The following is a 22890-nucleotide window of genomic DNA, read 5'->3' on the forward strand; positions in this document are numbered from 1 at the left end:
GTGTGCGAGTCATAGGAGTTGTTCTGACCATACTTTCACCACATTGGTCAGTGCGAGTTGGTGACGGCAGGTATAGCAGATACGTGGGAGCACAGAAGTACAGTATAACAATGAATTTTGCTGCACTGCTCTCTGCTGCCCACAACACGGCCCTGTATCAGCCTATAACACCTGTTATACATGGCGGTTGCCCATCCACACCGTTGCTGGCGAATGAGTTTCCACAAGAGGGAGCTCTGAAGAGTTCCCCGGGGGTATTTTGGCCTTCACTTCCACGATGGTCAGATGTCTCCGACGAGGCGGGAGCACCCGCACTTTACCCCACCACCACCACAACCTGCCGATCCCACTAGCCGCGAGCGGTGTGTACGAATTATCGCACCGCAGCAGCAAGGGTCGGCCACGACCGTCTACGGCGCGCTCACAAACTCCGCCAAACTCACTGCGGCTCTCCTTGCAGAGCGCGTCGGCCTGCTCCCACGCATCGTAGCCGTACAGCAGCTGATTGGTCATGTGCACGTGGCTGGCGGCCATCTGATGCACCCGCTGCGGGATGCTGACCACGGCCGAGCCGGAGGACGAGGAGGAGGAGGAGGACGAGGAGGAGGAGGACGACGAGGGGGGCTGATTGGAAGCGTTGGGGCCCCCGGCGCAGGGACCACCTCCGTACGCACCCCCACCGCTGCCCTGGGATCCCACCGAGCCGGCGGGCGATGGCGTGGATGGCATCGGGGATGGTGTGCCGGCCCTGTGTGGGGAGGAGGTGGAGGAGTATGAGAGGAGAGAGGAAGAGGATGAGAGGATGAGGAGTATGGGGAAAGGAGGAGGAAGATGGGATAAAGGGGGACAAATGAGGAGGAAGGAGAATGAGGGAGAGGAGGAGGAGGAGGGGATGTGTAGGGAGTAGAAAATGCGAGCAGGAAGGAGGAAGAGGGAAGAGGAGGGAGGAGCAGAAGCAGGTGGATGAGGAGGCGGTGCGCGAGCTGTCAACACCTCAGCCAATCACAGCAGGCCCTCGGGCACAGCAGCCGCGTCAGTATTTATTGTCGTTGTGATTGGCAGTGGTGCATTATTTAAAAAGCACCCCCCACCAAGATGTGGTTCTTCATTTTAAAACGTTGTTCATGAAAATTCCCTTATGTATAAAAAAAAAATTGTAAGGCGTAGTTCAATCATGCCTTTACAAATCCTGTTGCATTTTAGAAATAAATTAATACTGGGGCATGACTACGTTTTACTTAATATTCTTAACGCTCTTCAACTCAGGCTGACAGCATCAATACATTAGCTCTGTCTGTGTGTCTGTAATAGGCTTCACGGTAACTCTTGCAATGACAATCCCACTTAAAAAATGTTTAAACCACGTTGCTATGCGGGACTTATCCGATAGGAAATCAGCCAAATTGATCTTAGGAGTCACCAAAAAGTTGCAGGCATAAACCAGCGCTAAAAGGACCAGTCATAGATAGGTAACCGCATTTTTCCCCTGACAGCTACCATACCGCTAAATTCAATGATTCCCAAGACAAAATGATGTTTGGGAAGCCATTACAGGATCTACGCACGCACGTGCACAATCTTTATTCCCCATTTGGAAATTGGCAGGTGAAGCGAGAGGGTGTGGCGACGCTTACTTTCCATTCCAGGGAGACGTTGTCTGTGCCGTCTTGGGGGAATTCTAAAATGACATAGAAAAGTGAAACAAAAAAATTGTTAAAATATTCACATTTCTTTCTCTCGGGAACACGTAATTTTGGGGGAAATAATCACAAATAAACAAATAAACAAATAAACAAATAAACAATGCTATTTGTGTCGTGCGTGCACGAACATGTGCGTGAGTATTTTATAAGCCAATCATGGAGATAATGAAATGTAATAACAAGCTGTGAAACCACATATACCATCGTATGACGTCAATTGGCTTTAGGGAGTCTGCGTTACATATTTATTATTTAATATAACAAATGTGTGTGCACGCTTGTGTGCGTGTGTGGCAGCATTTCCAGAATAAATGTATGAAACGCTGCGTATACGAAGTTTTGGCCTCGGGGAGTGCATACAACATTTATTTGCACAATACATTCATAGATACGCACAGCCACATGCACAGCACAAACAACACAATTATTCTTACACTGGTATACACAAAAGTATTACTGTAAAGCATTACTTAATCACATGCGATGCCGTCAATAGGTGCAGCGGTGGCACACTAGTTTGCAAACTGCACTATGAGCCCGGTGACTCAAGTTCGATTCCCGCCCATGGCTTGCATCAGTGGGAAGTGAAATCTAAACCAGACCTGGTAATCTCCCCTTAACCAGCCCGCATCGAAATACGGGAAGTATGTTTATTTGGCACCCAATAACGGACACGGCATTAGGAGGCCTTAATCCAGCAGTGGATTGACAATTGGTTGTAAATTATAACTGATTATTAATTGTGATATGGTGCTTGTGTGGGCGAACACCATGCACGCCAGGTTGTCACAGGCAGCTGCTAAGATACATGTCAGGCAGCGAAAGGGATAATGCAAAAAAATCCATTGTTGTACTGCACTATCCTTCCACGTCCATGCTCCTCACTGCACTCGAGCTACTCATACTGCTGCTGGGTGACGAGGCGTTGGAGAGATTTGAGAAACTCGCCCATCGATTTTACCGCTCCGCCAGGAGAACGAAACAGAAACTTTTTAAATGCAAGCTCATTGTCTCAGCATCCCCGCTGAATTGATACGAACGCCACAATTGACGTCACGAGTCAACAAATGCTCCGGGACAAAGCCTGAAGGAGAGCGAATTAGACACATTACTCCGGAGCCCCATCTGCGCTGAGTGGCGGCGCTGACGCAGGAAGCCATCAGAGCCATTAAGGCAATGACACATGCAGGTGAACGACACTCGACTATGGCGCTACTGCTGCTGCGACAGTTGGCCGCGGCCGTGTTGTTGTTATTCTTCAGAAGCACGCAGCACATGGAGCAATGTCACGCAAACACTGTGCCGAACAGCTCCCGGTTTTATTTTTATTATTTTATTACTTCCCTTCTACGTGACTTTACCGAAAGAACCAAGAAGATGAATCCCTGCAGTCACGAAAGCTTTAAATCGAAAGCTACATTATTATACGGCCAGTAAACATGGCATTAAGTTAACCATTGCACACAAGAGGTGAGCTCAAAACAACACCCACTCACGATTGGATCACCGCGCCCCCCCACCACTGATGTTCACAGACTGCACCAGATACTCATTTTAGGCTGAACTGACCCGAGGGAGGCCCAATACCAGGATTACACTTCAATTGCAGCTGACGTTGTGTTTCTACCAGGACTTGGCCCTGGGTCTTCCAGGCATCAGTGCAGAGCGTGTACTTAATTTCAGACAGGTGCCCCCTCGCCGTCACAAACCAGGGCATTGCCCCCCTCTGTGGAGCAACGCTCTTCTCTCGTTGCGTGTGGCTGGTGCAGAAGCACAAATTCAGGTTTCTGTGACGAGGTGGCCTCTTCCGGTCGAGATGTTTCCGTTTTAGCGGAACCTTCTTCTCCAGCGGTCTTTGGTGCCGAGTCATGAATGCGGTCCCCAGAGAATGCGTTTTCCAGTCCCCCATTAAAAGGTCCCCGGTACGTGAATTAATATTACGATTGTTTTCATCATTGTAAGAATGAACAGCCCATCATTAATCATCAGCAGCCAGCTTGCAAACTACAGTCACATGGTCTGCGGCGTGACGGCACCTCCACTACCCTAATCCGTGCTTGGCAATCTGCTATGCGGCCAGGAGACGGCAGTAGACCAATGGATTCTCAAATCTATCTGTGCAGAGCGTTGAGCTTTACCCCATCGTACGGACGGTGGGATTTCCCAGGGTTCTTCGCTTGCCTCCCGCGTGAAGCCAAACCACTCACGAATGTAAATTGACCCAACATTCCAACGGCGGACCCCTCCTGGGCAATGTGTCCTGAGACTTGACGCGGCTCTCCTGAGCAAACATTCGTCGTCGTTTTCGGTCTCGCAACCGCGCGCAGGCGCGCGAGGCCTACCCCCATCTCAATCTAGCAATGCGTGCACAACGACACTCGTTAGCCCCGCCGCCACCCACGAGCAACGCCGCTCCGCAAGATCGGTCTATGAGCAACTGGCGGCGGCAGCGATGGCGGCGCACGCTCACGTTCGCAACACCCGCCAACAAACAAGCGCACGGGCTGCACCTTGAAGTGGTCGGTGAGCGCCCGGGCGTACTTCATGGCGCTGTCTTTCTTGAAGCGGAAGAGGCGGATGTACAGCAGCGTCTGACAGCGGAAACTGCGGAGAAAACAAACGGCAGGGTGATACACCAATCGCTCCCGGGATCCTTCGGTGGCACCGCGGTTCGTGTTGCCCCAGTGCCGTGGTGTCAGCCTTTGCAATAACACTTTGCTTTGCGTCTCTTTCATGAAACGGGAGTATCCATTCAAACCTCTCGCGGGGCAGTGCAACCCTTCATGTTTAGAGAACGCCCCACAGAAGCAAATATCACAGAGCTGCCGCTGAAAGTCGCTTCAGTAGTATCCTCTGGTCCACACAGGAGGTGGGAGCATTTCCCCACGGGCTCTGCTCCTGAGGGGAATGTTTGTCACGTGACAAGTACATTCTCAGAGCTAATATTTGGTGAAGGAGTTGAAATCATTACCTTGCTGCACTCTAGAATCCCTGGTTTAATGACAGGCTGCTGCTTGGGTTTGAATCCAGCAAACTCAGCCGTGCCAGCTCAGTGCTCTGACCTCTGAGCCACCCGGCCACCTCTTGCTCTGACTGGGGCTTTCTGAACGTGCGATTAAACACGCGTTGGCGCAGCTCGTGAAACTGAACGCGACGGTGGCACCGGCAGGCATTCTTAAAGAGTGCGGCCACATGAAGGAAAACCGCAAATGAACCCCGCTTCTGAGCGTTTTCTCACATCGTCTTCAGCCATTATCTATCCACTGCTGGAGGACGCCTCCCCAAGCCATTGCCATCTCTCACGGCCCTACGATGCAACAATCTGTCTCTCCTGAACACACGATGGGCCGTGTGCTCCCCTTTGGCTGCCACTATCGTGAATCTCGACCATCGGGGGTTTATTCGTAAGATATTTCACATTCATGTAATTGAGTTTATAATCAATTCCTTACCAGATGGCAGCAAGTTTCCGATCAGCGGAGGTAGCGTCTGGTGCCAGGTGACTCCTGAGCCTCATAGTGTACCTGCGGGGGCGGCACGGGGAGCAGGGCGGCAGTCAGGGTACAGTCACGGCGATGTCATTCGCTGAAGTAAGCCTCTGTCTGTGTGCTGGTATTGGTGTCCATATTACAACTAATCCTCGGCTTTCAAGGCTGGCTCAATATTTCAGCTTGGCTAAGATGCTCCGAATTGTTTTATGATTGGTGTGATGAAAGGGATTACGATGACAATGGAGGTGTGATGATGTGATGACGATGATGCAATGGAAACACAATTTATGATGATGACATCGTGACAGTGATGAATATCTGTGTCACTAACTTCCCACCCAGAAGACAAACAACGGACGAGCGAAACAACCCCACCATGCATAGATTGTCGCGGGTTGTGCTGTCCAGCTCGCCGATGTGTGTCCAGGCTGTACCGCATGTTGTTTGGCACGACACCCGAGATGCGGGGAACTAAATCCCACCGCAAGGATGGGGGCGGAAACGTCGGGCGTCGTGCCGAATAAGACGCGGTACAACCCGGAAACACACCGGAGAGAGCCGTGCCCCGCCAGCATCGTGAATTTCCGGCTGACAAGGAGACGCTGCAGACGACTCACTTGATGAGCTCCAGGGTCTCGGAGAACATGGAGTAGGGCGACTTGGCCTCCAGCGGGTCCCGCTCCATCGCGATGCCGCACTCAATGAACGAGAGTGCCGCGTCCGCGTAGTTGATGGCCTTGCCGAACTTCTCCATCTGTCGCAACGGGGAGGGGCGGCGGGGAGGGCAACGGAGGGCGGCGATAACGAAGCGTTGCCATGGATTCCTAAGTTTGCTTCACACGCATCGAATTGCGCGCAAGAAACGATTACCTGGGATTTACGGCAAAGTTACGTGCTCATGTATGAAAAGGTAAAGGTGCAGCCCTGCAATGTCCTGCTTATTCTGTTGTGGGTGGGAGGGCCTCTACTACAGGGAGCTCCTCTATAGGGTATTTGGCCTACTCTTCCATCCAATGATAATGTATGATGAGGTTAATAGAACGAACAAGAGAGAACAAGAGACGTCATTCAAGATGGACAATGAAATTGAGATACATGCATCAGCCTGTTCGTATGAGAATCGATCGTTAAAACCGTATGCAAATAATACGCAAATAATGCCCTAAGGTTACATTTAGGATCGAGGAGCGAAAAAAAATTTATGATTACAAATAAAAACACAAACTATACCATCAAAAAGTGACAAAGAGGACTAAAATAGAAATGTAAACAAATTGTGACCCTATACCATGGGAATCAATAAAACCACTGCTCTACGGAATGGTTACATGTCTACCCCTAATGCCAGGCAAACACACACAATGCAAATTTCTGTCCGTGTCATATTTTTCTGGCAACAACCGAATAAATAGAAGAGGCAGATCTCGCAGACTCGAGAGTCTACGCTGCGTGCAGGAGGTATCGGCGTGTGGAGAACTGCGCGGGTGACTAAGCGCCATGCGTGTCGGACCCGCACTCACCATGTTGTCAGCCCTGTGCTTCAGCCTCTTGGCTTCGAGCATGTGGTAGTCAGGTGACCTTGGCCTGAGGGCGGGGAGGCAAAAAGCAGACAGCTGTAGTGGGGCAGGGTGGCGCAGTGGTAACACTTGTGCCTCATTCGTGCCAACTAATGACTTGCAAATTACTCTATTGGGATTACAAACAGCAACATTGCCCCCTACTGAAAAAACTTGGCAGGACCCTCCTGAAAAAAGAGTCTTCAATAAAAATAAACTTCAATAACCCAGAGCACAACGTTCTTCGCTAACATTTCAAGTAATCACGCCAAAGTCACATGCCACGTTGCCATGACCACTTGATAGTGGGCCGGCCCGGTGTGTCAATCAGCCAACTGGAATGAGCGCCGCTGACTTCCCACAAAGCAGTACTCATTTTATTGACCCGAGAGGTGATGGTCCGAGTGCGCAGGGTAACGTGAACGGGCAGAGACAGACCGACCAAAAGGCTGACTTTCACGCGCAGTTATTAAATGTGAAAGAGGGCAAAAACAAGCAAACATATGACAACACGATGGCCTTGAAAAATAGGAATATTGATGTTGAAAAAACCTATTCAGTCATCTGTCAACTCATCAGGGTCTTTCTTTTAAACAAAGACAATCAAAGCAGCAGCAGCAACAGCAGCAAACCCTCTCAATATCAAGGGCTGCAGGAAAACGGCCGGGAGCGTGCACTTGTGACTGAATCCATTTGTGTATGAAACAGACTTGACAAGACATCGCAGGTAAACAGAAGCCTCAGCTCACGAACCCGTGTCAAGTGAAACATCAAAACAACAACAATAACTCAAGTTCGCCCACATACGGCAGTGACGCAACGTGCAGGGAGACATTGGCACTCGTCAGGGGATTTTCAAGTTTGGAAACCAGTTCCAGACTAATACATGTCATTTGGAATTAGTTGAGGCGATGTGGAGAGAGCTTATTGAACAAATCATCCTGAATACACCAGAGCTCATGAGACCCCATAAGCGAATCAGTGCCGAGTCCGGAAATTGCTTGGCTTGGTGACCACCGCTAGTTGCTCACCGCGGCAAATCTTGCCGCGCGGCAGTTGAAACAATGGATACGTTTCTTAAACATCCCCACACCTCTGTCTGTGCAGCAGTACAAATGGGCACATCGCACTCCATCGGCCGGTTGTGTGCGGTGGGATCAAGTGTCTGGCCAGCGTGGAAGAGTAGGCCAAATATCCTCTGGAGGGTGCTTCGTAGCGTTCCTTCTCATGCACGTCTATCCGCCAGAAGCGGTACGAACGTGAAATTGTGGGCATGCCCCTTTGCCATAACCAATCATGGATGGAATTGGCCAAACATTCTAAGACAGCAGGACCCTCTTTGAGAAAGAGTCTTGACACTCGGTGAGATTTTTCGATTTAAAGCTTTCGTGACTGCAGGGATTCATATTCTTGGTTCTTTCAGTAAAGTCACGTAGCAGGGAAAAACAATAAGAAATTAAAAACAAGATATATATGGGTAGGCACAGGGCACGGAGAACTCTTCCAGGAGCTGTGGGTCCTGCCCTTACTTCTCGTCGTGGTTGAGAAGGGGCCTCTTCGGGTCGCCGTGGCCGTTGGGCAGCGTTGGCCAGGGCTCGGAGGCCACGCTGCAGAGATCGCTCCTCTGACACGGTTCGGCGGCAGAGCTCTCGAGTGAGACCTGGGCAGAGACAAGGGGAGAGGTCACTGCGCTGCTGTGCTCGCGCTCGCTCTCGTCCGAGCAGCATTCGTCGCATCTGCGATGAGAATCGTGCTACAAGGGAATGCTTCGCTGTATTTTCATCCGTATGATAACAAGGAGCAAGGAGCATGAACCATCGCGCAAGCTCCGGTCATCCTCGCAGTGGCGTTTGGCTAGCCATCAAACAAAGACGGTCATTGCATTGCGCTAATTCAGATGCACTTTTGTGGCCGTCTGGAACGCTCTTTCTTCTGATATTAGGACTGGGAGCTGTGCACACCTAGATTGAATTTCTTTACAAAAAAATGTTGTGTTTAGTTTGTTGTCCTTCCCCCGCACCTCCGATTTGCGTGGTTGGCTACGTCCAGTGCAAAATAAGTTCAACATACAAACGTACATGTTGCTAATTTCACCTTGCCATACAAAAGAAGAAGGTGAGTCTCATGAGTTAACGGTCTCACCCTGCGGCCGCCGGGTCTGACGGGCGGTTTGCTGGGGGCCTCCTGCTGCTGCTGCTGCCTGGAGGCCACTCCGGGCCGGTCCACCTGGATGCTCGGTCCCTGCGGCCACGCCCCATTAACCGTCACCGCGGCAACCTGAGTAGCCCCGGCAACGGGCGGCGGCGAGCTCCCAGGCCGCTTGACGCCGACGGCAGCGTTGGCGCGCCAGCTCGCTCCGTTGTGCCGCGGGGCCGCGTCCGGGTGGCCGGATTTAGGCGACCGGAAGGAGGAGTGGCCGGTCGAGAAAGAGGAGGAGGTGGAGGAGGAGGAGGTGGTCATGGCAGAGGTGGTGTGCCGCTTCTTGTCAAGCGACTTGGAGGACCTGGGTGGGAGACGCGCGACAGTCGTCAAGATTCACTCCGTTAACTTGCAGAGAGAGCGGCGATTGCGTGCACTCGCCTGTCAGCCACACACCGCATTCATGGCAGAGTCACACGACGCGCCGATTCGGTCGTTACAATGATTTGCACTCCAAGAAACATGTCATTACGGTCACGATACACGCGTCGAATCGTGCGTGCGAGGATCGGTTACTCTCGCATGCGGCGACAACGACATGCAGACGCGCGATCGCTCTCCCTCCCCCCGGCACGGGCGGCGCGCCGCGGAGGCGCCGGTCGGGAGACGTACTGCCTGCTGGAGAGCGGGTGCTTGTGGCGATCGGGCGGCGCTCCGTTGACGGCGCCGTGCTGGTTCGACGTGGAGTCTTTGTCCGTGCGGGGTTTCTTGCCGTCGCTGCCGCGGCTCTCCCGGCTCGTCGACCTGTCCGACTGACGGCCACAAGACGCAGGCGCAGGGCTCGTAGGGCGAAAAACACGCGACCGCCTTCGCGCCAGTACGTTCCACGCTGCCGGCGTCTGCGTAGTTTTTTGTTTGTTTATCCCTCCTACTCCGCTGAAGGAGCACAGACTACAGCGGTTTACTCTATGGTCCACAGTTGGGGTTGCAAAGTAGATCACCGTAGCCCGAGCTCCTTGTGGTGGGCCACCTGTCACGCATTTTTGTGTCGCCTTCAACGTGACTGACACTGTCATCTCAGCAAAATGGACGTCGTCAATTCGAAAACAGAGGAGCTAAACACCAAAACAAGGCCCTGAGAGTCGCCAGAAATGGATGGGACGAGGTCTTCCGAGCGACCCAACGCTCAAAAGCCCTAAATCTGACCTCCGGGCCAGAAACCTAAAGGAATATAGCATTGACGTCGTAGCCTTACAGAAGGTACGCGATTACCCGCACATACACCACATTAGCTTATGCTGACTAATTCGTCGGAGCAAAAGAGCCGATTCACCACACAAATGTATAGGTTCCAACCGAAATCACAAAAAAAGTGTGATAGCACGATGGACAGATGTTGATAAAAGCGAAAACAAGGAAGCTACAATGTGTTTGGACAAGTGACGCGCCGAGGGGGGCGTTATCCAACATCCGTCATACAGGGTGTGGGAGAAGCAAAAGAAATGCGAGGAAGACCCCCGGATCTATTGGATGACAAACGTCACCACGTGGCCCGATGCCTCACCTCGTGCCTCCTCTTCTCCGCCACCACCAACGCCGCCGGCACCACAGGCAGCGCCGCTTTGTCAGCGGAGGAGGAGCCGTCCCTCTGCGAGCGGCGTCCGGCGTCCCCACCCCGCTCGCGCGACCGCCCGCGCCCGGGCACGTGCGTCAGCAGCGAGAGGTCAACTCGCACCAGCAGCGTGCCGGCCGGCTCCGGCAAATCCAACGACGTCGCGGTCCCGCCGTCGCCGGCACCCGCCGGAGTCGGCGACGCGCTGCGCCGGCCTTCGTACGCGGGCCGCGGAGAACGGACCCCGCCGGCGTGCGTCGCCGGCGGGCGCTCCGTTTCGCGGTCGCTGCCCCGGCCGGAGGAGTGGGCGTGCCCCTGCTGCTCGGCGCCGTCGCAGTCGAGCGGCGGGGAGAGCGGGCCGCTGCTCGTCTCGCTCTCTCGCCGGGGCCTCTGTCGCCACGGGGAGCGGGTGTTGGCGTTCCGGCCGGCGCCGGAGTCGGGCGCGAGCCGGCCGTTCCCGTCGCTGTCGCGCAGCGGGGAGAGCAGCAGCTCGCCGTCGCGGAGAGGGGAGAGGAAATCGCTGCTCTCGCTGCCTCTCCGCTCGCTGTCTCTCGTCCGCGCGTGGACGGTCCTGCCCCTTCTGGACTCGCGCAGCGGCGAGAGCGGCGCCGTCTCCATCGTCGGGATCGGGGACATGAAGAGCTCGATCTTCGGCTCGATAGTCACCGTGCCAGCGGGTCTCCGGCCAGGGCCCGCAGGTTTGGTCTCGCTTCCGGGCAGCTCGCAGTAGGGAGGCGACCGCGCTTTTGCTGCGGGGCTGTCACTATCCGAGTCCGAGTCTGAATCCGAGGAACAGGAAGTGGAGTGGACGAACTCGACAGAAATCGGTGCCACTTTGCCGTTGGCCCGCTGCCGCTTCCGGTCCTTGTCGGACACCGCCGGGCGGGACATCGGTTTGGGCTCCTTCCTGGCGGCGCCTTTCCCCCGGCCCACACCCCGGGGCCTCCCCCTCGTCGCTGGCTCGCTGGGCGGCTGTACAAGTTTTGGCTTTTTCCACGCTCCGCGGGGGGGCTCCGTTTTCGAAAAAACCCCGCCGGAACCGGAACCCGACGGCGTGTCCGAGTGAACTAGCAGACCGTTCCTGGGCATTGTCGTCTCCTTGGGCGGCCCCACCTCCACGCCGGCGGTCACTCCCCCTCTGTCCACGCTGCTCCTCGGCTGCTTCTGCCCCGTCATCCTGTGCGGCGCGGGCGTCAACACCGGCACCGGCACCGCCTCCGCCTCCACCTGGCACTGCCGCTGAGTCCTGATCTCTACGGTCGGCTCGCCAGCGCTGGGACGCTCCGGCTCGGACGCCACCGACACGGTCGCCACCGGCGGCGTGCGGGCTAGCGGCTGCGGCTGCGGCTGCTGCTGCCCCGAGGTCTGCTGGACCTGCCCTTTCAGCTGAGCTTGGCTCAGGTTGGGCAGCAGCACCAGTGCCGGCGTCAGGGAGCCCAGCAGGCCGCACGGCGAGTCCGGGGACCCGCGGCCTCCGCCCAGCGGCGTCACCTTGTTCAGGTACGGCTGCAGCTGCCACTTGTTGCGGAGAGGGGGATCCGGCTGCATGCAACAGGGGAATCCGAAACGTCACACCATCAGCTGTGACGTCACACCGTCATCCGGGATGTCGCTATGACAGCCGAGACATCACACCATCAGCTGTGACATCACACCATCAGCTGTAACATCACACCATCAGCTGTGACATCACACCATCAGCTGTGACATAACACCGTCAGCCGAGACGTCACTCACTGACGGCCGGACAATTACAGCAAATGATTATCTGTCAAATTTATTAGAGCTTTTTAATCACCCACCGCTAGACGGATAAAGGCCTCCCAACACCGTGTTGGATCACGGGGGTTCTTTTCTTGACCGTACTTAACCACGCTGGTTCCACGCAGCTTGGGGGCGGCCAGTTGTGACGTCACTCGCGATCGCCGATGGCCACGGCCAGATCACACGCGGGTCGTCGGATTCGCAGTGCTACGCCCACCGATTCCACCCGACGTAGCTATAAATGGACAACATTCACTGGTGTCCCTCTCATTGTGAACCTGCGTAAAATACTGTACCATCTAAATTTATGCTCATTGGCCCAAGGGGATGGGCGTGCTGTAGCATTGGGAGGGGGTTGGTGGGGGGGGGGGCACAGGCGGATTCAGACGAGGCACTCAATATTACCCGCTCGCAGCAGAATCACGAGTGTCTGGAAATAATAAGACTTGGCATTCTCGTGTACCAAAACTAAATAGGATACCAATCAACAATAAGTCAAAGCACCGCCAGCGGATGGCATCTCTCTCATCTTGCGGAATCTTCTCTCGGCCGCTTGATGAATCGCAAGACAGACGCCGCGGTAGGCGATTCGTGCCGCGCGAGAGGCCTCTGCCGCGTCGGCCATTCTGCTGGCCTACCAGGCGGCCAGGACTCGCTTTCCCGACTCACCTCGGGGGAGACGCGGCCCGGGTTGACCTCTGCTCCTCTCTCCTCCTCCTCCTCTTCTTCGTCGTCGTCATCCTCGTCGTCCTCGTCGTCGCTTTCGCTGGAGCTGCTGGCGCTGCCCGACCCCGACTCGGAGGCCGAGCCGCTGTTGTCGGACTCGCTGCTGTTCCCCGTCTCGCTCGAACATCCTCCCGTGCGGCCCCCGCCGGCTCCCGCGGCCGCGTGCCGGCCTGCGCCCCCCCTCCCTCCTTCCTGTCTGAAGCCGCCGCCGCCGCCTCCGTTGCCGCCGCCGCCACCGCCTCCGCCGCCGCCATCCCCCCTGCCCTCCCCCCTCCCTTCACTCCGCCCCTCCCCTCTGCTCTGCTCCCCGTCCCAGCGCAGGCCCCCCGGGGCCGGATTCGGGCCGGAGCCCGCCGGGTCGACCACGGGCCCTCGGGAGCTGCGGCACGGCAGGGCGAGCTCGCAAACAGCACTGGGGGGGGGGGGTAAACGGGGGACGAAAAGCGAGACAGTGAATGTGTCTCGTAAAACAGAAAAACAACTAAAATCAATACCATAAAACATTTAGCCCACGAGGTCCTTTGGCTCACGCCTGCGCGCATCTCTGTGTGTGGTTGCACCATAAGCGCGGCGCAGACAAACTGTCTGAGAGAGGGATCGCGAGATAAATTGCCAGAGCTGCAACACGTGGGAACGCGCGGCGACTGGAAACGTTCACCCGAGCGTTCGATTTCGGTGCGAAGCGGCACGGGGCGGGACCGGCCCCGCGTGAAGCGGCCGCTCTCTCGCCGGGAAATGCAGATTTGGGATTTAGCGCGAAGGAAGCCACGGACGATAAGGGCAGCTGCGTCCATCGCGGGCCTCCCAAGGAGTCTCCCGACCTCATAAGGCTGCGTCAAAGCAGCGCGCCCACCCTATCCGATCGGCGCATTAACAAACGCCAGATAGCACCCGCCCTCAGCAAACCCAATGCACTCGGTCGCCACGCACCATACGATTTGCATGGTGGGGGTGGTTGGGGAGGCATTGGAACAGGGCAAGCGCGCGGTCGCCCAAATATAGAATGCGCATGCCACGGCACGCGTAAATCTCCTAGAATAGCGCGATCCGTGCTGCTCAGCAGGTCACGACGGAGAGAGGCCCCGGGCAGATGGATGAACACGGCTTGTACCTAGCCACACGAGTGCATGCACCCACGCACTCACGCACCCACGCACCCACCCACGCACGCACGTACCCACACACGCACCCAAACTCTCATGCATCCACGCTCACGCTCCCACGCTCCCACGCACGCGGGCATGCACCAAAATACCCACGTACGTGGGCAAGCAGGCGCGGGTGCGGGCAGCACGTGAGACCACAGGCCGGTGTAGTTGCTCGCGACCGCGAGCGAGCGGACGGCCACGCCGTCGATAAAGCGAGTCCAACATTTTAATTTTTAACAACAACAAAAAACTCCCTTATTTTTTTAAGAAGCAAAAAATTTTTTGACAACAAATAACTGCCTTGACTCCGACGCTGACATTAATCGTACACACGCTGAATTTTTCATGAAAGTGAGCGGAGTGGCTTTAAAGCGAACCTACTTCGCTGCCTGTGACCTGGGGTCGAGGCCACCTGCCCCGACTGCCACCTGTTGTCGGCAGAGAACGTCACTAGGCTGGTGTCAAAATTCAGGCCCTTCGTTTTGCCGCCTCGGGCTGTGCGTGTGTGTGTGTGCTCTGTGTAATATGCGTACGCACTATGTATGAGCATCAGCTGCGTGCGTGTTGTGCTCGAGTGTGTGCACGAGCGCTGTTTGTGGGTATGCCGAACTGTGTAAGCTGCATTCTGTGGGGAGCGGCGGTGCAGTGGTTAGCGCACTATCCTCTGAACTCAGCAACTCGAATTCGATTCCCACTTATAGCAATAACAGTGGCGAATATTTGAACTGGACCTGGTTGATTTAAATGAATAACTGGTGTGGTGCGTCAACATCGGCACTGGGGAAACTGAGGGTGTAGTGCTCGCCACACCACTCCCTCGTGTACCATGCCAGCGTGTCCCGGCTGCTCTCGCGAACAAAACTTGCACCAACAGTCTCTAAAGGCTACAGCGGGAATCTTTGTGTCTGCATGTGTGTGCTGTCAATAGCGACCACATTTTGGACCATCATCGTTAACGCAACACGTTGGCTCTCTTAACACATCACGGCAGCCTCCACGGCCACTTTTCATTGTGAAAAAAGAAAAACATGAATTACATTCAAACAGAATGCATTTGCTGGTGGATAAAATGTTTTTCCGGTGTGACCATTCATGGAAATGAATGCCACCTCCAGCCAAATGCAGTGTTTATTATTCAGCCATACGGCCACGCTACAGGCGATGATGGGTCAAGCAGATCGGTCTGTCACTGCATTGCCATGTGCAGCTCGCGAACGAATGAGTATCTCATGGCCGGACAGACTCAGTGAATTACTCTCCTCTGCTTCGTGTGCCCTCCGCTTATCAGTCAACCTTCGCTCAATGGGAGGACGCTCCTTTTCAGCTGCTGCCCCGGCTTGTTTGACATTCTCTTCCCCTAGCTGTCCGCACTGCTGAGAATCTACCCCTGTTCAAGTTCAGGCTCAGGCCCTTCCCTCTTCTTCACTGCCCGTGACTGCCGCCCTCTCTCCCACACTCGACGTGAATTGTCTGGATACGCACGCCTACTGTAAGCCCATCTCAATTCCCTCTCTGGCCTCCAAACTTCTTAACGGTCACTTCCTCCACCGAAATACAATCCTCAATTACCCATCCCTCCTCTTAAAACTCCGTAGCGTCCTGAGGACACGGTTGCAATTCGATGCTTTGCAAATCCAAGCTGCATTGGTGTCTTGCGTTATGTTACTAAGAGCAATGGCTATAATATGAAACACATTCTCAACTGGTAAACACAGTTTATATGAGTTAGTTCAGGCTCTGCGCCCAGACGCATTGTGTGTGCGAGTTGCACCGGAATTTATGACTCATGTAATATGATAGTTAAATCAACCAATGCATTGGCACTGTTTGTCTAACTAAATTACATTTCTGGTAGTTTCACAAACAAATGGTATTAAGCGCACACGTGTGTGTCGAATATCAAACGCAGATGACAAAGCAACATTAAAAGCACGTATTATATATAATTATGAAACAGTGGGAGGGAGTGGTGGTGCATCAGTTTGCACACCGGTCTATGAACCTTGTGACCTTAGCTCTCCATTCCCGACCATTGCTCAAGTCGGTGATGCTGTGATATGTGACCTGGCTCTGAGCCTCTCCCTTCATCAAGCCTCACACTCACCAGCGTGTGCAAGCATGGTCAAGAAGCACCACGACTCTGACGTGGCATGAGGAGGCTTTAATCCAGCAGTGGCTTGACAAAGCGCTGTGAATTCTTGTTACCAACAGTCTCATTCTACTGCCATGTTTAAAGAATCATTCCAGTCTTTTGTTATCCCATAACAGACGTGTTATTGTTCATTCAACACCATTGTTTTGCACTTAATACTTTTTTCAAAACCCTGCAGTATTTCTCAATTGGTAGATTAATTTGCTCTTGTATGTCAAGTCGTTTGTGTTGTTGTTGATATAATACCGCTGTTGTTGTTAATGTATAATATTGGTGTCGATATATCGTATTACTGTTGTCGATGTTGCTGATGAAAAGTAAGCCAGCGAGTGTCATGCAAAGAGCACTCCGTCTATCCACTGCTGGATGAGGGCCGCCCCACACCTACGCTGGTCGTGGTGGTCATTTGACCATACATCACTCCGCTGGTTGGTGCAGCCACGATGAAGGCGGGGAGCATGTATTCGAGCGGGTGGACGTGGGAGCGTAGAAGTCGGGCACAGCAAAGGATCTCGCTGCACTGCTCTCTGCTACCAAACCAGGAAGCTTCACGGCCTCTGCAACAACCTGAAGTGCAACGGTCGTCGCCCGTCCAACCTCTGCACCCAATGTCACACGACACTAAGTGCTTTCATAGGGGATATCATCGCAGGAGGACACCTTCCCTGTGGAATCATCAACTCTTGTTACACTTAAGACGCCGTGTCAATGTCTCGCGTAAACATCGGCGGTGTTAACCCCAATATCCCGACTGAAATCCGACCACGGGTTATCAAAATATCCGGCAAGGTCAAATTGTCCCGGTCACGTTAATTACCCACACAAAGCAGTGCTTCTCGTGAGCGCGCTAGACAGCCTTGCACAAGGAGCATGTGCGCACCAGTGGATGTACCCGAGTAAAGTTACAACAAAAACAAAATATACAACTTGGCCGGGAGGTTCAGGGGTGGCAGTGTCAGAGCAGCGAGGACTCGGTTCGCAGCCACGACGACTCAGCTGCTCGTGATTAAACCAAGCGTTCTCAGCGCATAGACAGCTGATGGTGTTGCTTCGGTCGTCCAATGATGGCCAACAAACGTACGGCCAAAACGTGTTATAGCATACGAGTTACTTTTTTGCACTGAAGTTGGAGTTTTCCATCACTCAGCAGGTGGCGTGAGGTGGGGCAAAGTGTGGCGACGCCTCGCTGCTGCCGAGACGTCAGGCCAGCGTGGAGGAGTAGGCCAAAGTACCCTCTTAGAGGGGCTCTCTAGAGCTCCCTCTAGTGCAGGCCACACCGCCAGCAGTGGCGGGAGCAAGCAATTACAGGGCTGAGCCTTTACGTTATAAGCATGAGCATATAATTTGCGTAAATCCCAAATGACCGATTCATGCGTGCACAACTCGGCGCGTCGTGAGCGTAGGAATCGACGGCGCCGCGTGGCTTTTCTACGGCCCAGTCGCCGCCCACTGCAAGAGGTTATTGTGAACCTTGCCAATTCCATGCCCGAGGACTAAAACACGTTGGTTTGATTGTCACGTGATAAACACTTTCCGCAGGGCATGTCAAACAAAGGGTGTGCTACCCCAAGTGGATAAGAGGCCTATTAGCGAGACTTCAGAAGAGGTTCCGTGATGTTACATTCCGTTCTCCGACGCAAGGTCAGGCAAGTTGGGCAGTACAGCAAGTGGGTCCTGGCGTGGTGGCGTACACCTGCAACCCAAGGCCTTCGGAGGCGAGGGTTGGTGGCTCACGCAGATTTGTGAAATTTCCAAGCCCACTTGGGATTTCAAGGTGATTAGTCGAGTGAGGTGTTCGTGAGCCCGTCTGTAAGGGACTTTGAGCAGTATCCCCTCGCACAGGAAGCAAAGCGCCATTTAAAGAGCAAGTTTGCCAAACACCCCAATGTAAGACCCTCCTGAAATCTCAGTGAGGCTTTGCTGGACAAATAAATGACATCACTACAACTGGAAGAGTTACACGTGTGGAAAGGTGGCGCAGTGGTCAGCACACTGCGATAAGAATCCAAACACCTGAGGTCAATTCCCAGCAACTGCTAACATCGGGGACACATTTATCTGAGCTGGTTCTGGGCTCACTCCTTCAAGCAAGCAACATTGGCCAGCGTGGTGAAGTATGTTCAACGACCCAGGAAGCCCAACACTGACACGGCATGGGGAGGCCTTCATCCAGCAGTGGACTGACTAAGGAACTGTGAATTTTTATTATTATTACTACGACTATGAAGAGTTATAAAAGTAAATGTCTTGCCCTCAGCAGAATTTGGAGTATAATTTGGGCATCACACAAGACAGACAAGACAAAAGTCCGCAACGTACGCTTCGCTCGGGCGTTCACGTAGACCAGCCACTCGGAAGAATTCCTTCGGGAAACGAGTGACCCATCCACCCCGCAGCTACCACGTAGAGTTGACGCTCCACCGACGTAGAAACCATCGCTGCACTGCGCCATCCTCACTACCCGCGCCGTGATGACCCCACGGTGACCCCGCGGTGCCCCCGCGGTGCCCCCACGGTGCCACCGCAGAGCGGAACTGCCCTTGGGAGGCGCGCCGTTGAGAATAACGACGGAGCTGTTGCCCGCTCCTCTTTCCCCATTTCCACACTCATAAAATCGCCCCCCCTACGCGTACATCACCGGGAATGCGTTCAGGAACTTGGCACCCACTGAGGACAAGGCTGCCCGCTTTCTATTACCATAATTAAAATCATTTCGGAGAGTGTTTTAGAGGAAACTGTTATACAAATGTCTCGCCGTAATTTTCCTTAATGTGACGTGTCAAAAAAAAAATTGCACCAAATTGACCCTTGATGCCATTAATTCAGCGAGTGAAAGTATACCCCGGGAACTTGGCTCTTTAACCAAAACTACAAATATTCGGGGCTGTGAGTAACAACAAAAAAAATCACCCTGCATTATCGCAACACAAATTGTCATAAAAACTATTTTTTCTTTTATATTAAAGTATTTGGAATGCTGCCTGGAGTGGCGGCAGAGCGGTTGGCGACCTGCGCTGCAAACCCACGCGACCTGCATCGACTGGCGGCCACAGACAACTTCCGTGGCGAGCGACAACGGAATCGGTCCTATTGGCACCCACCCCCACCCCCCTTCCCTTCACCAAGCCTCGTTGACGCAACGTGACAGAATACGGACAAACAACCCCCAAGACTGACAGGGCATGTGGCTATTTTCATCATCAATTACGCCACAATAATTTTGTGTTCAGTTTGTTTTCCTTCCCCGCACCTCCGATTAGCACGTTTGGCTACGTACGGTTTGGAAAGAATTCCAACGTACACACACACATATACCATGCTGCATAAGCAAGTTTCAACACTAGAATTACAAACCCTGAACGATGCTGACGCTAACATTTGTGCGTATCAGTTCCTATGTTCTGCGCTGCGATCCCGTTACCGTGAAATCGACCGTCCAGTTTCTGAGCACCAACGCTCCATGCCGTCAGTTCAGCGAAGCCAATTATGCAAACAAACGGCAACATCGCGCAGAGATAATGTGACCCCTGAGTGGAGATGGGGATGACCCGACACACCGGGCCCGGACCCCCCCCACAGCACCCCCACCCCTCCCTCAACGCCGCTGAAGGACAGCCCAGAGATCAGCCCTGGAGGGTTGCGTAACAGACAACACAAAAACCCGGCGGCTCAGACAGAAGTGCAAAGCCGGGGGGAATTGTTGGCGGAGAGAAAGGTTTTACCTTTTCTGACACCCGACACCAATCACTTACTCCTAACATAGATGTGAATCAGGATACTGACAAACCTGACAAGCTGGGGTGCACCGTAAAAAAAAGAAACAACTGCTTTGTTGACAGTGCAATAAACATTTTAAAAAGACGAATGATATGATAGCTGTGAAATACAAACGCGTGAAATTCGAAGATTCTACGGCAAAATGTTTTCCGCGGGGCACGAACCGTCGCGCGCGCCGTCGCGTTACGCGCGGTGGCGAGGGCGACGGCGGACTTCGCCAAAATCGGAGGGAGCACCCCAGTGACGGGGGCGCGTGTGCCTGACCTCGAGCACGCGTGTGCGTGTGCGAGCGTGCGTGTGTGACACGCGTGTGCGTGTGCGAGCGCTCATTCGCACGTACTCATCGCAAGCGTGTGCGTAATGCGCGTGCGTTCAAGTCAAACGAATATTTATCTCTCCGATGGACTCGCAGGATGTACCGCGTGTTGTTCGGCACGATGTCTCACGTTTCGCTCCAGACGCTGGGAGCTTATTCAGGAACCATCGAGCCGAACAACAAGTGGGACAACTCGAAGACGCATCGGAGAGCTACACGGTGCAAGCGCAATACGTGGTGCAGCAGTCTTCATATAAATTACTCAGCTGAGTCAGCACTGCTGAGATCACGGGCTCAGATCGGGGTTTCTCAAGTGCAGTGACTTGATGGTCTTGGCCCAGTCACCAATGGCTGCACCACAAACTATCACGTTAAATTTGGTTATGCACTTAATCTTCCAAATTTCTGGCTTCGAGAATGAATCATTTGGATTAACCGGCGTAGAATCAAGACTTCTGTACAGGGAAAACAAAAGTTCAACCCCTAGTGTGCCTAAAGGGACCTAGTGCAGTGATTTCAGAAGTAATATGTAAACATACGACTGTTCTCTAAACACAGGGTGATGCACTGCTAGCTACTGACGTTCCTAATGGAAAGGCATTCGAGTCGTGCCATGAGAATGACGGCCAAATTGCAATATGATTGAAGAAATCGAAGGGGGAATCAAAAATGTTAAAGATAAATGTCACCATTTTGCATATACAGTGAAAACATCAGAGGCTCAAATCTTGACTTAAAGCTTTCGTGACATTGCCGAAAGACCCAAAGAAATCAGAGGCTCGGTGAGAATGAGATGGAGGCGCCAGTAGATCATGGGATTTTAAATATCACCACAGAAGCCAAATGCAGCGAGGCGTTTGTGTCTACGGAGGAGCAGTGTGCGGAGATGTGGAGGACCCCATCTGACCTGCACAAGGTCAATAGGTCGACACATTTCATCGATACCGTAGGAGCCAAGTTAGCGACCGAAACAAATGACCGCATTAGCGGGCAGCCTTACCGCTCTAATTAATTGCGCCCTAAAACGTTGGCTCCGCGGCTTCTGTACATAAACACTAAACAAAAGCCTAACTGCGGGGCTAATCGATTTTTTCCCTTTTGCACTCTTCACGCCAGGCAAATAAAGCCTCCACTCCGTAGCTCCACACATTGTTTTGTTCTACGTTACACTGGTGCGGCTCCAAGCAGAGGTCGTAGTCCACACACAAGGGCGGCATTACCGCAGCGGGGCAGAAATTCAGCCCAAACTTTAATAATCGGCCACAGCAGGAGATGCGAGAGCCGCAGCCAAGCGAGGGGCTCTCTGCGCGAAGCCTTTGACAGGCAATGAATGGATCTCATTAAAATGCAGCACGGGAGAGGGCAATCAAACATCAAACACACGGCATTATGCAATTATGCTTAGGAATTTAATTTACCGGTATGATAAAAAAAACGTAACTGTTTTAAAATTACTCGTGACTCAGACGCCGGTTTATTTTGAAATAATAAATACTATTAACACGTAATTAAAGCAAATGGACGGGAGCGCGCGGGCGACCGTTTGGATCGCCGCGCGTCGCGCTCACAATTGCCATTTTTATTCGTAAAGGACCTGCCGCGTGAAGAATTACGATCATCCCGACATCCGTAAACACAGCGAGGAACCATACCCATGGATGATGAGCAAAAGCGATTTGCCTCCGAGGCTGGTTCTACGTCTCCATTAGGCGCCTTTTGGCCGAGCGGTCAGCCGCTGCCTTCCGTGGGCTGGGTCCAACTGCACCCTCCACTAGCAACGCCCTCTCTCATGATGGCAATGCGGTGGTGGTCCCTTCCCTCGGAGGGAACCCCGGAGAGGACGTCCATCGTGGACATACGGTGATGAAATTGGCTCCAGTGCGGGGGCTAGATAGATGGACGTAGCCTCATAGTGACGTGCCCTGCTCAAGATCACTTACATTACTTCACAGTCAAATAGACGCCTTGAACTTGCGCACATCACACGGCGGAATGGACGGCAGCCGAACGCGCCTGACAGTACGCTCACCGTGGAGATGGAACGATTGAATCAGCACGTGTGAATTGTAACATCCGTCGCGAGACTATAAGAGACATCGATGGCCTTGGGGAAGCATTCATCCAGCAGTGGACCGATCCCGGCTGATGATAATGACAATGATGACGAGGATGAGCAACATGGAGATGAATCTCATTTGGCAAGGTAATGTTGCCGTGCCATCGTATTCCCATGAGCTCCGTGTCGGACATGGCATGGAGGTGTCTAGAGGTGTTAAGGGGATCCCAGTGCAGGGCAGGAGGCGCTCCCAACCTTGACGATGTCTTACCTGGCGATGAGATGTGGATGAGACACGGCTTTCTCTGGCACCTGGGCGACAGAAACAGAAGCAGGGCGGGGGGAGAGGGGCACGGTTATCAGCAAGCCACGCGAGTGCACGCGCCACAAGCCTCGTACTCACACACAGCAGTGGCCCTTCGTCACTGCATGCGAGTCGAGCAGGTGAGG

The 22890-nt window shown here is 53.5% G+C and overlaps 1 protein-coding gene across 1 annotated transcript in view; it reads right to left on the reverse strand.

The window, feature by feature from the left end:
• The window catches only part of AFF3 (ALF transcription elongation factor 3), a 148245-nt gene that overhangs the window by 6681 nt on the left and 118674 nt on the right, over positions 1 to 22890 (reverse strand). Inside the window, exons 10-21 of the mRNA XM_078601281.1 lie at positions 22712 to 22752; positions 12935 to 13403; positions 10454 to 12043; positions 9562 to 9701; positions 8893 to 9253; positions 8280 to 8410; positions 6715 to 6778; positions 5812 to 5948; positions 5156 to 5227; positions 4214 to 4307; positions 1635 to 1678; positions 444 to 748 (exon numbers count right to left, since the gene is read on the reverse strand). Of these exons, the coding sequence (XP_078457407.1) occupies positions 444 to 748; positions 1635 to 1678; positions 4214 to 4307; positions 5156 to 5227; positions 5812 to 5948; positions 6715 to 6778; positions 8280 to 8410; positions 8893 to 9253; positions 9562 to 9701; positions 10454 to 12043; positions 12935 to 13403; positions 22712 to 22752 (3448 nt within the window). The remainder of the gene's footprint in view (positions 1 to 443; positions 749 to 1634; positions 1679 to 4213; positions 4308 to 5155; positions 5228 to 5811; positions 5949 to 6714; positions 6779 to 8279; positions 8411 to 8892; positions 9254 to 9561; positions 9702 to 10453; positions 12044 to 12934; positions 13404 to 22711; positions 22753 to 22890) is intronic.

The sequence above is a fragment of the Lampetra planeri genome, chromosome 15, assembly GCF_965212315.1.
Source record: "Lampetra planeri chromosome 15, kcLamPlan1.2.h2, whole genome shotgun sequence".
Lineage (NCBI taxonomy): Eukaryota > Metazoa > Chordata > Hyperoartia > Petromyzontiformes > Petromyzontidae > Lampetra > Lampetra planeri.